General features: G+C 39.3%; 1 protein-coding gene across 2 annotated transcripts in view; it reads left to right on the top strand.

Moving 5' to 3' along the window:
• Positions 1–11,644, top strand: part of LOC124410559 (protein sine oculis-like) — a 36,966-nt gene extending 25,322 nt beyond the window's left edge. For both annotated transcript variants that reach the window (XM_046889033.1, XM_046889032.1), the window contains exons 4-5: positions 10,093–10,582; positions 11,285–11,644. In XM_046889033.1, coding sequence (XP_046744989.1) covers positions 10,093–10,582; positions 11,285–11,569 — 775 coding nt within the window. In that variant the 3' untranslated portion in view covers positions 11,570–11,644. The remainder of the gene's footprint in view (positions 1–10,092; positions 10,583–11,284) is intronic.
• Positions 11,645–14,235: the final 2,591 nt, after the last annotated feature.

Genomic DNA, 14,235 nt, shown 5'->3' with positions numbered 1-14,235 from the left:
TCACGTGTGGAAAAATTTCGATAGAAGTAGTCCTCGTGAACTAGGTATGCAGAATGTCCAGCACTGGCATCATGGGGAAAAAATAAAGTTTATCAAACAAGTTATGCCTTGTTCACCTGACACGTAATTCATTATCCAAAAACCAAAATCGCGTGATCTAGAAGTCATTCGAGATGAGAAAGGCCTGAAAAATATCCAGGATGGATGGTATAATCCGTATCGATGTTATAAATTCGTTGATCATCAAGTTAAAAATTTTTGAAAGCATATAATTGGAGAAGAATTCCAAGTTTTCAACGTTTTCAAAAACCATAAATACATGGTGAAAATTCGTGGTGTCAGTGTCTCAACACAAGTGGTTGGTTAGGGATTCATAAAAATCGATATTACTCCCATATACGGATTTGAACAAAGACGATTAGATACAGGGTAAAACGTTACACCGCAATAACGTAAAGTACTTTATAACCCGAATTACATTTCGACCCGATTCTAGTTGCGAAGTTCATCGAATACCTTTAATTCAAGGATAAATACATCACGATTCCAGCAATAAACCCGGGTCGTGATGCATTCCAAGAGAGGATGAAGTAGAATTAGAGGCTAAAAGAACTGATCCGAAATCGTGAATAAAGTCTGTTATAATCGCGTTGTTCCTGGAAGTCGTGATGAATGAAAGTCCCCACTGTTCATGGGTTCGGTCCTCTCTCCTCCGGCGGGGCGTCGTCGTCGTCGTCGTCGTCGTGGTGTCGACCAGAGAGGCGGTAGTGGTGGGCCTCGATTTTCCAGTTCCCTACTTCCTCGGCAACGATCGAGGCTCGTAGTAGCCGTGTAGGTAAGCGAAAGCAGCTACTCCGCCCTCGGTTTAGCTCCTCCTTTGGCTCCCGCCTGTGGGTCGGCCACCCTGACCCTAGAAGCATAGCATCGAGGCATATTGAGATTATAGTGAGTTGGAACAAGAGGGCGAGAGATCTCTTCCTCGAGGTTCCTCGCTTTACTTACCGACGGCTAGTGTTCTTCGAGAGACAGAAGCGGCAGTCTTGCTCCCAGCTTCTTGCTTCCCTTCAAAAATCGCGTCCACATGTCGAGAGGCATGTGAGTCCTCGACGTGCCCGTCAAGTTTGACGTGTTCTTGAAGGAGGTACGACGTCCCTCGTCCTGCAGGCTCCCGTTTTTCTGTTTTTTCATGTGTGCTGCTGATCCAAAATGGCCCCTAAACGCTCCCGCTCTGCAGTATACACGCTATATACTTCATGGGACTGAACATGTCATTGGAAACGAAGAAATCTTCTACCGCACGTGGTAGAATTATTCTCATCACAATCCATCGTCGTAGTGTCTTATATATCTACGGTTGCGATAATACTCGATGCAATCAGTGAAGCTTAACTTCGTTCAATCAACGAGATTGACACGCCATGTTTCAGAGACAAAAAGATCGTCTCAGCTAATTGAAGACACGTACACAGTGTATAATAAACTTAGGTAACGACCAGCTTTTTCACCGCAAATAAATAGCCAACGTTAACGCTGAACGAAGACTGACTGACTGAACGGGACAACTGTTCAACGTGCGTTATAACAATTCTCATCGCATCATGATTCAAATTTAGAGTAAGTACGTAGATACATACGATCAAGACGTCGATTTTTTCGTTCCTACAGCAGCAACAGCAGCAGTTCTAAGAGATTTTTACTTATATATTCTATTTCCCGGGTTCATTCGTCGTCTTAATTATCCACGGCCGATCAGATTCGGCCTGCAGGCTTTTCTTGATGCCGCATAATCGATAGCCGGTTTTAGGATTTATGGATGACACAGGTGGAAAGTAAGGAACACGCGTCTCGAGGTTCTGTAGGTACGGGGATAATTTGGGATGGTCTAAAGTCTGGAGGTCGGTCTAGACGAGCACGAGTCTCGTTAATTACAGTCGTGGCGTGATGCGACGTCCTGCTTGGGAAACCGTCTATTATAATCAGCATCTCCTGCGTAAGAACACCACTCCATTCCATGAGTATTCTACTCGGTACAAAATTGGGGATAATTAATCTGCACCAGCAGCAGACTTGAATCTAATATCACCCCAGCAAGATGCGCTTTATAATAAAAGTGATAAAAAAAATTAGCTTTTCAAAACGGATAATTAGATAGGTAGGTAGGTACTTACTTGTCCAGGAAAGAGGAACTCGAGTAGTAGGTACTAACTGCAGTAGATTTAAAGATGCATGATGGTTTTGTCTTATAGTCAAGATTCCAGCTTGGTCCGAAAAGTATATTTCCTGCAAAAAGAGAAAACAAATTCGAATAAAAATCTCGTCTCATGAAACCAAGCTGCATCTTTAAAGTGTTAAGAATCAGAGTAAAACATGTACAAATCGATGAACTTTTAAAAGTCATTTGAAGACCCAGAAAATCTGTTTCCACGTTAAATCCTATTTTTCTATTTCTCTCGGGGGTAAAATCAAAAATATACTTATATCACTGTACACAAAACATCGTAGATGAACGATAGTCGATAATAGATTCGATTAGACGTAGACGAACACGCTAGGGATCTAGCCACTTATTTTTCTCTACCATCATCAAACAAATCAACCAACGAACCAACCAACAGTAGCACGTCAGCGTAAGATTTGGAGCATGAAGTGACAGTTTGTTGGATGGAGGATGAAGCGTCGCTGGCGTTGAGTAGCTGGTTATATTACGCTTGAAATGAATATATAGAGATAAAAGGTTCAAGCATGCCGGATCGTTTGACGTTTGTAGTATCGAGGGTAGGTAGGTAGGTAGTTAGGTACGTGGTGGACCGTGCCAAGTCGAAGTCAAAGTCGAAGTCAGTTGGCAGTTGGCAGTTGGCAGTTGGCAGTTGGCAGTTGGCAGTCCGTACCGCAGCACTAGCGGCATACCAACGTATAAGTTATACGGACATAATAGAAATGCCAAAACATAACATTAATACTACAGTGGCAGTATTTCTTTGACTTAAGTTAGCTGCTCGAGTCGAGTCGATGTGATCTCGCTGCAGGCTGTCGTCGTCTTCTTCTGCAAACAGAGGATCCTCATATCTTATTCCGAATCTTAGGCTGTATTGTAAATTAGCTTACACAAAACACAAAAACACTTGTGGTCGAATGATGAACTCGAGGGTAGTAGTGGAGCTCTGCAACACCTATTCCAAGGATTGAAATAAACCTCTGATATATGTATAGTAGGTACGATTATCGCAAAGGTATAATCGCACTTGAAAAACGTCAAGCATTTCAACATTTTCTTCAAAGAAAGACCAAAATATTGCGCTTTTTGTTCCCCAAGGAGTTTTTTTCTTTCACTTTTGTTTTAGAACGATTTTCCGTTCACAACTCTCACAACTCGATGATTCGGGCATCGGAATTCGAGAGAATGAGGTAGAAATAAATTTTCGATGATTTGTGAGTGAAAAAGAGAGAAATGTGTAGTTTTGGTTACTTTACAGTCCTCGACTATTTTAATTTTTTACCCTAAGTGAATATCAAATTTCCTTATTATTCCAACCAATGTTTAAACGTGTATTGAAACGACACTTCATTCCGTTATTGCAAAATTTTTATCGACTATATCGAATCGAAATCTCTCTAAAATCATGGCACTCATATCACCGTTAAAAATGATTGTGAATTTACAAAATCAGTTTGCAAAATCAAAATATTTGATTTTACTAAAAAATTTATCAGGATAAACCCTAAGTTTACTAAATTCTGTATTAAATAATTTATTACATTTGTAAATTGAATGAAAATGTAAATGTATAGTAAATTCACTGTTATTCGTATCCGATACGGTTTAGGAGATTTTCATGTATAAATAACATTTTTTTTTATCATTGCAATTAGAGATCGGCGCGCGCGAGATTCGTTGAGACGGTGGCCGACGGTAGTGCGAACGACGCATCAGCATCATGGACCACAGCATAAGGCCGGGTTTTCTGAAATTCCAATCGCAGTGGGTGGTTTGGGAAAGAAAAACACGAGCGTAGAACGCTTAATCACATTTATCTAAACGAACCTGTTAACTAGCAACAAATATGATAATCACCGGGCTAATATAGCCGAAGTTGAGACTAACGAACACAATTTCCGCCTCTCTCTCTCTCTCTTTCTCTCTTCTGTTACCATACAGATCCATCACTAATTCTGCCTCCTCTCTCGCTCTCTCTCTCTCTCTTCGTCGGTAGCTTAGCCGCTATCCCGTCGGTCGTTGGATTTGAAATAATCCGGATTAACGAATACGAAAACATCGAATGCGTTTTAACACGGCCGGCTTACGCGCGAGGGTAAAGTAGAAGGAAAAACAAGGAAAGGAAAGGAAAGGAAAGAAAAGAAAAGGAAAGAAAAGGAACAGGGTGTAGCTATTTACTTGTTTAACGCATACTCTCTGGCATTCTTTCCCGTCAATGTTTCATTCTTTTACCATTTCTATTATCAATTAGAAAATCAACTGTTCATAGCTTTCCCTCTCCCCTCCCCCCCCCCCCCCTCCTCCTCACCCCTTTTTTTTCCTCTTAACTTAATACTCCTCACGTGGAAATATCTGCTTTCGATTTCTCGTTTAAAAAAAAATTCCTCACCCTTATGGCATCTTACTCGGTATTTTACCCCGCTGCTTGCAGTCCAGGTATACCTAGGCAAGAGCCGGAAAAATCACATGGTTCGAAGAATACCGGAGTCAAAAGATGGGAGAATAGGAATAAGAGTGGGATGAAGATGAGAAAGAGAGGAAAGGAGAAGAGAGGAGAGGAGAGGAGAGCACAAGGAGTGAGCAGCCCAAGTTTGTAAACAGAGTTCGTACGATGTGTACACGGTAGGCTGGTCGCCCATTATTTTAGGGACGAGATTTCCTTTATCTGCTTAAGGAATCAGCTGCGCTTTTGGTCCTTCTTAGAGAGAGAGAGAGAGAGAGAGAGAGAGAGAGAGAGAGAGATCCTTCTCGAGTAGGAGACTCTGCCTACATAAGGATCACCTGCCTAAAGTTTACTGTAAAACGCGTTATACCCAAGATGCAGATGCAGATGCACAGGGTGCAGTTGCAGTTGCAGTTGCAGTTGCAATGAAAATAGCAATTCAAAACTGGTGAGAAAATCCTTAGATTTTTCTCAACGAAACACAATAAAAAAAAAAAAAAAAAAAAAAAAAAAAAAAACAACTTCCAGGATGTCAAATACATAATCATCACTCGATAAAACGAAGTTTTTTTTTTTTTTTTTTTTTTTTTTTTTCATATAAAAACATGAAAATCTTGGATATAAATTTTCTTTACCACCAGCTATCTACGTTGTATGATTTTTTAAACGTGATTCGACGTGAAACGTGATTTTTTCACACGTGATTCGTGAAAAAAAGAAAAGAGTCCCTCGATCTGTTGGTTGTTTTTTGAAGCGGAAAATTTCTACTGTCGTTAGATAAATTGGTGATTTTTGGTGTAACGTTGAGCCGTGCTCGTCGTATATAGGCTCGGTCGTTGATCTATTTCCGTATTCACCGGTATAACTGGGAGTTGGGGACCCAGAAGGCGATCTCCGATCTGATATACGTACGTACCTACTCGACTGGACGACGAGAGTCGGAGAGACGAAAACCCCTCGGACTAGTGGAGAGAGAATTATTATTAGTTTCCACCGGTTGTCCGCGGTCCATTTCAAAACGGGATAAGGAAAGGAGCAGAAGGGGGGTGGAGGGGGGGGGGGGGGGTGGAGACCCCGTTCAGCTCCGCTTCCTACGTGATTGAGGAGTTTGAAATAGGCCGATGAGTAATTTTCTCTTTTTTCTTTCTGCACGCAAATGCCACCGGCCATGTAGTTATGTCACGAACGAAACAACAACTACCCAAGATATCTATTATATATCGCATCTCTCGTTAAGCGAGAGATGAATTCTGGATACGCGGCCAAAACCTTCTTATTTTTTATTCACTTACTCTTTTTTGTTTGTTTGTTTTTTTTTTTTCGTTTTTGAGCCTAGAAGCCGACGAGTTTTTTTTTTTTTTTTTTTTTTGTTTTACATCAAGCTATATATACGAAAACAGCAACTATAAGTAGTTGTTTTCATTATATTATCCTGGAAACTCGTAACCTCAGTTATTCTCTAGTTTTATACATCCTGATAGTATATGTATATACCCGCTGTTGAACATATTGTTCATTCGTTTGTTCGGTTATTTTACTTTTGTTTTTTGATTGTGTTTGTTTGTTTTTTTTTTTTTTTTTTTTTTTTTTGTCTTCTAAATTCTAGTCTTTATCTCGAGGACACGATTTTATTTAGATTTATGGACTACTATTCTGGGAATAGGGAGATCTTGACAATTGATAAATCTGTCCAACGATTAAGCTCAAACTCTCTCTCTCTCTCTCTCTCTCTCTCTCTCTCTCTCTCTCACTCTCTGGCGATAGGAGTAGGTAATCAATTGCCTGTAAAACAGATCTGGTAATTACCGAATTGATTTATTCAGTTATTTTTCTTTGATATAATTTAAGTTTAGAAGAATTTTATTTTTCACCGGCGAAAAGTATAAATATTTTTGTTACTGTAAAAATGACGGAAATAGTAGGAGAGAAAAAATAAATAAATAAATTTAAAGAAAAAAAAAAACCAACGCTTTGTGTAATATTTCAACCGAATGGGATTATAATTGAGCTTATAGGAATGAAATACATCTTTCGAAACGCTGAACTTTTCTTGATATATTGCAAATATATATGTATATTATGTATGTACAAGACGGGATAAAAGAGCGGAAAAAAAGGTGACGGAATAAAGTGATTATAATTAACGTTGAGAGGGAAAAATCGCTGCGGTGGAATTTGAAAATAACGAGCAAAAAATACGGTATAAAATAGAGGGAAAAATATGCAGGGCTATTAACAGCATTATAATAATTTGCGAAATTTAAGTTGGAAATAAATTGTCCAATTATTATTACTATATGTATATTTGTATATATATATATATATATATATATATATATATATATATATATATATAGGCGGTTGCAGGGCGTAGATTTTTATCAGGAACGAGGCAATGAGAGAAGAAGACGAAGAGATTAAGAAAGAAAAATGTGGTTATAATAACTCTTGATAATTTTTAGCAAACTTTATTGACGCTTTATACGTACGTACGTATACCGATAGAGTATATCTCCTGGGTTTAAGGGGCGCAAGAATTTGTCGTTGATAAGATCTCAGCAACAGCAGCAGCAGGGATCGCATCGGGGAAACGCGTTACATACCCTTCATAAAATTCTACCGGTATCACGATCCCCGGGCGCCGTGCTGATGCACTTTTACAAGCTAAAAAGGGACGTCGTCGTCGTTTAATTTGCGTTTCGGCTAAACGCGCTCGCTATCAGCTAATTGAATCTTGTCACGTCACACCTGCTGAGCTCCAGCGCGCCTCTGGGCTTGACAAATTACGGCCACCATTCCCACACATAACATCGCTGTCCCAAAAATGGAGGAAAAAAAGACATTCTAGATACCTGCAGAAGTGGCGAAAAAAAATAAAAGAATCGGGGATCGACTATATTTCGGAACACATTCGAAAAGTTACTTGAAACTTTGAAAAAGCACATATTTTTTCCTTGCGGTCAAATTATTTGAAATCGGGTGTAGAATGTAAGGGTTCTCGGGGTCGTTGGTTATAAAAACGCGGTCAGATCTGAGAAATTTTTGAATTGGCGAGTAGGATGAATTTTTATATTTTCAGTACACCGTACCGGATCGGCCATTTTGAATTTTGAAATTCCAACTTCGGATTCGTTTTTAGCGACCCCGAGAACCTCCGGATAACAAATTTCACCGGAATCGCATCAACTTTTATATTCTCAGTTCATCATATTAGAATTTCATCACCTTGAATTTTCAAATTCTGACGTCGGATTCGTTCTCACCGACGCCTAAAACCCAAAATCATTAAGTTCCGCATTTCTACTTCCCATAACCTTCCCGTACAATGATATTTATTCTATAAAAACAGAGCTTTTAAAAACATTCTTTATTCAAAGCGCTCACAATAGTAGAATTTAGAAGTCTAAAGAAGCAAAAAACAAAATAAAAAAATAAAAAATAAAAAATCGACGACAGCGACAACTCAAAAATTGATCATAGATCTTGTCTAACCGATTCTACAAAAGGTGTCTCATATATATTATATGAGACAGACGTTATGCCGCGAAAGGGTTAAAGAAATTAGTTCCTAAGCAACCAATCGAACTATGACATCAAAACTCCATGATTAAAAAGAGAAAGAAAATTCGAATACGAAGAAAAGAAATGAACGAACAAGAAATATATGATCATCCTAAATATCCCGACGATGATGGTACGTTATACTATACCTGTTGTATAAACGCACCTTCCACACGAGGATGAAAAGTGAACGAGGTGCTTAAACGATGACGGTGAGGGTGAAAAAAAAATAAAAATTTCAGACGAAGTATAATTGTGAAAAACGAAGGCCCGAACTTGTCTCTGGGCTATATTCCTCGCATCTTGAAAATCTCTTCGCGTCCCTGTCTAATTCCGCCTATTTCTCGTCGTCCGTCTCTCCTCTTCTCTTCTCTTCTCTTCTCTTCTCTTCTTTTCTCTTCTCTCACAAGTAAGGCTGAAGACGGTGAGTGAGTTCTTGACTGCAGTAGTATAAGAGCTGGGATCGCATCGACGCGTTATGCGTATGTATAGCAGCGAAGCCTGGAGCGCTGCAGCAGCGTCTAAATTTATTGCGCGATCTTCGAAAGATAAGACATACCTGGGGACACCTTCAACGCTGACTCGCCGTTCCGTTTCACGTTTAAAACGGACTCCCCATGCACTCGCGTATGATTGTGTGAGCCTGCGGAGCAATCTCCGTCAGAGGTGGAAAAAAAAGAGAAGCTAAAAAACAAAAACAAAAACAAACAAACAATGAAAAGATAATGTATACCGAGAAGGGGACCAGAATAATGAGTAGGAAATAACTCTTTTCCACCCGGTGTCTGTCTGTCTGTACGCGCCACTCGCTAATTCCAGACATCGCATCGGCGAGTTCGGAAGGACCCAGAAAAATTCTCCTCGACGCGACAGCTCGCGGAGCTTCGATTTGGACCGTTTCGTTACGTGACAGCGATATCAGGGTTAAGGCGATGTGCCACGTGATTGTGAAAAATAAATAAATATTACAGCAGGTATATACCGCGCGACCGACTGACTAGTAACAGACTCTGCCGAAGAACCCGAGAGAAGTTCTGACGACTTCTATTTCCGTTTCAGACACCGTGCAGCGTCCAGCAGCGATAGATACGACGCTCTCGCGTTGTACGGTGTTATTTTAAAATTTGTATTTTTCTTCTCTGTCTTCCTGACGTGTACATACATACATATATATATATATATATTTGTTTTTTGTTGTTGTTTTTTTGAATATCTTATTTGCCCGATTTTTTATCCGACGGAAAACGAAGCGTTGTTCCAAAAAATTTTCCCGACCAATTCGCTATCTCTCAACCTTCTTCACGAGAATTAACAGCGTAACTTTGTTTAATGTCTTGTAAAACAACCGCTTCACCGATCACATTTTATACTTTTATACGGACCTGGGATAGCCGTGCGGTTAAATTAGGTTAGGTTAGGTTAGGTTAGACTTACACTTACTTTACGATTCTTCTCCGATATAACGATAGAACTCTTGCGAACCACGAGACGCGGTTGTAGGGGTGATAAAAATTTGAGGGTCAAGCATAGCTTGATAATACGTATAGACATAATTAAAGAGAATACATTACATCGATGGAAAGTATGGTGTGTATGTATATGTATACATGGTTGTAGAGGTCCTCGGCCTTTTTTACGGTTCAGACTTAATCCCGAGACACGCTTTGGGTAGATGGTTTTGACTACTTCAATGTTTACGATGTATTATCCTAACCTCAAATCAAGCTCACTTGAGGATAGTTTTTATTACATCCATCCCATTTATTACTCCCAGGGTAAAACAGTTTGTCCAGCCTACATCTTCGCACGATTTCGATTCACTTGATTCACCTGATTTTCATCGTATTCTTTTCTCTTTTCCTCTGTTTTCCAGCGGCCAAAGAGAAGACAAGGGTCACGGTGGAGGACTGGGAGACTCGAGCAGCGAAAGCGGCGACGATACGAAGAGACAATCCGTCGGTCAACAGCAACCTTCGGCTTGCGCTGTTCAGCAGCAACAACAGCAACAGCAACAACAGCAGCAGCAACAACAGCAGCAAATGGTTGACCACCAGCAGTCCTCTGGTATTTACCAGCTCCCACCACCACCAACGAGCGTAGTTTCTAGTCCGCACTCTTACCACCAAGCCCACTCCTCGACGTTGAGCCATAGCCACACGACGACGCACCACATGCAACACCACGACACGAGCAGCGAAAGCGGCGACGATAAACGCAACATTCACCATCAGCTCCAGCACCATTTACAAGGCGGACACTTACCCCATGGCCTCGTTCACCCCACAGCCACCCTACCGCCACCACCTCCGAGCTGTGCTCAACAGAAGAGCCAACTCGACTACATGCAGTACTACAGTCCGCAGGTTGGTGCCCCTGACGATGATGATTCGTTATTTTTCTATTACCGATTACGAAAGTTCGATTCATGGTGTAATTCATGGAGGGAGGTGTTGTGTGTTCTTGCCCCCCACGTGACTCCATTTTGAAGACTATTTTTCAAAAGCTTTGAATCAGCCATCGAATCTTATTTGATTGGAGAATAATGTTTATATAGTAAATAATTGGGTAGGATAGGTTATGTATTGTACTTTTTACGACAGAAAGGGAATTTTTTTTTTTTTTTTGTTGTCACGTGACTCTGTTACTTCGCATCTTCGTTTGGAGGACATCTTGTTTCCTTAGAACGTAGTTTGATTTACGCTTGAACTTGACCCTTTTTTATTTGACATGACGAAGTACATTTCTTTGCCTGATTTGAAATTGGAATTGGATTAACAGACTTATTGGTAGATAAAAGAAACTTGAGTGCCGTTGATTTGGCACTCATTTGACTCGGAAGTAGTCTAATTTTGTGAAAAAAATCCAACAGTTCTGGTAGTTTTAGGATATAACTCGGTGTAGGAGACTAGCGTGGTTGACATTTCTCATACATTCATAGCGATTTCAAAATTCCGAAAAAAAAAACCATAATACGCAGATTCGATCACTTTATCAAAAACGAGCCGATAAACCAGCAAAACGAATGCCGAAACCGTAACCGTCACGTGTGATTGATTATTCTCCAGGACTACCTGATCGGGACGCCAACGTCATCGGATCTTCAAAAGTCACTGCCTCACACAGCAACCTCGATGCAGATGGGAGCGATAGCCCCGTCGATGGGGGCCCTGAGTCCAATGGGCCCAACGACGATGCTTCCGAACACGATGCAGGGTGTGAACACGATGAACACGATGTCGATGAACGGTATGGGGATGGGTGCGTACCAGGGAATGGGCTCGATGGGAATGACCTCAACGCACACGGGTTACCACAGCGGATTGGTACTGGGGGACTACCACTCGTTGTGACACTGGGTTCAGGGTAATCAGAGTAAACGTGATCAGGAAAAGACTTAATGGTCGATACACTAACGTACCAGGTTCAATCCGAGTGTGCATGGTTAGTAGAGGTTTGAAAATTCCGAGGTGAAAGGGTGGAGGAGAGTGCCTGCAGTCCATGGTTTGTGGTCAATGGTTGTTAGCCGTAGGTTCTAACGCGAGCAAAATACGTCGACGTCATTGACGCGTGGCGTCTTTTGGCTTCCTTCGTCGCAGGCACCCCTCCAGTACCTATTTCACATCTGCTATTCACATCGGATTAAGATTGATACCATGGATAATAATTTCGGGTGACCGGGTTCCGCTTCTGCCTATATTTCTCGGCAGCACCACGACTCGACTCGACTCGACTCGACTCGACGACCCGGTATATCCCATAAGAATTACATATTATACAAAGGCGTTGACACGGGGCACGCGGGGAGGACGAAGATGACGAAGAACAGTCGCAGTGTCAATGTCTGTCGAAAAAGATCTGCCGTCTTTACTGCATGCATGCCTTGTCGCAAGAGTCAGGAAGGCCTCGCGCCTTTCTCGCCACTCTCTTGCATTCTTTGATTTTCGGTTCGAAACTGGAATAAGGAATGTACGATCCGTAAAATGCGAGCTCCAAAAAAACAAAAAAAACAAAAAAAAAAAAAAAACAAAAGACGTTTTTCTTCGCATTACTACGTATCGCAATAATATATATATTTTTTTTGTATATATTTCTTCTCTTCTCTCTCTCTCTCGTTCTCTGTCTCTATCTCCCTTTTTATTCCATTTATTCTTTTTTTTTTCTCTCCCTATCTATTTTTATCTCTCTCTTTCTCTCTCTCTCTCTCTCTCTGTACAGAAAATCTCTGTACCCGATTTATATAAGAATCGAACAAAAGCAAATACCAAATATGAAAACCGTGAAAGGAAAAAGAATTATCGAAAGTCGAATAATTGCATGTAATTTTTTTTTTTTTAGGTAGTATCTATAAATTTATAAACCGTACCTACATATATATATATATATATGAAAATTACAAATTATTATACCGTTCAGTAATTTCAAACAACTTTGAAATTCTACCGGAGTAAAATAAAATCGTTCAAAAATTCCGAGTAAAAAAGTAGGAGAAAAGTGAAAAAAGAAAAAGTACAACAGTACCGGTGATTTAGTGAAAAAATTTTAATCGAACACGTTGAATTATTATTTTACGTCATGGCTAATCGATATTACATATTATGTATAAAATACAACACGTATACCGAACGAAAGCAACGTTTCTACCTTGAAAATAAGAACAAAAAAAAAAAAATCAATAATCACGATAAATTAACAAAGAAATAAATAAAGTATTCCTGAACATTATCGATCGCTTATCTCACTGTGATATATATGAATATATTAAATTATATACATATATAGCATACGTATACAAAATGGCAAGAAAGTCGAGGCAAAACATATATACATATTATGTATAATTTGAAAAATACGATAGAAATTGTTATATTACAAAAACAAAAACAACAAAAACAACAAAAACAACAACAACAACCTAGTAAAAGACAAAATACTATAGAATATCCCTAAACATTTCGTTTCGTTCGATGAAATTTATACAATATGTAAATAATTATTTTCGAACGGTTTATCTTTCGAGTTTCATCGCAATTATCATATAATTTACGATAATTAATTAACTCTTTTCTATTCTATCGCTCTCTCAGGTTTTTGTTTTTTTTTTCCTCTTCCTCGCGCCCCTCACCCAACCCCGTTTTTTTGGTTTTCTTTAACGTACCCGCAAGTACGATTCATATGCAAGTATATATAAATATAAATATATATGGGGCATTCCATGTCAAATTTGGCTATGTTTTCCCTCACCATTTTTGATTCGTTCCGCAATTTTTTATACGATTCTTCCATCTGGAAAAGGTACTCCTGAATTGTTTAAAATTTTTTTTTTTGCTAACCGTTTTTTTCTTTGAATATTCTTCTAATCTATTTCGAAAACCGGGGTTTTTGAAAATGTGAAAAATATTCTCGAAAATCTAGTTTCTCATTCCGATCATTCTGACACCTGGTCGATGATGCTCCGATTTTGTTATGATTTCTTTTTAGCACTTTTAGCAATTTTAACATTGCAAGATGGCGTTCTGTTTGTTGAAAATGTTTAAAGTGCTAAAAAAAAATCGAAGAAATATTGTCCCACCATCGGCCGGGTGCCGGAATGATCGGAATGAGAAACTAGATTGTTGAGAATTTTTTCATATTCCCAAAAACCCCCGCTTTCAAAATGGGTTTCAATAATATTTGAAGAAAAAAAATGGCTGGCGAAAAAAAAAATTCAGAAATACCTTTTTCAGTTGAAAGAATCGTATAAAAAAAAAATTGCAGAACGAATCGAAAACGGTGAGTGAAAAGCATAGATAAATTTGACATTCAATTTCCCATATATAAATATAAATATATGTATTTATGCTTTTGTATTTGTCCTATGTAAATATGTAGATAATCTATACATAAAGAAACACATACACGTATACAGAAACACACACACACACACATAAATAGATTTGTCGACGAACCATCGTTACTGCAGAGTTACAATATTATTCGCGTTTCGCGGGTACAATAAGTGAAAAGAAGAAAGAAAGAA

Source organism: Diprion similis, chromosome 9 (genome assembly GCF_021155765.1).
Source record: "Diprion similis isolate iyDipSimi1 chromosome 9, iyDipSimi1.1, whole genome shotgun sequence".
In the NCBI taxonomy this organism is placed as follows: Eukaryota; Metazoa; Arthropoda; class Insecta; order Hymenoptera; family Diprionidae; genus Diprion; species Diprion similis.
Note: the sequence above shows the minus strand (reverse complement) of the source record. Positions and strands in the feature narration are given on the sequence as shown.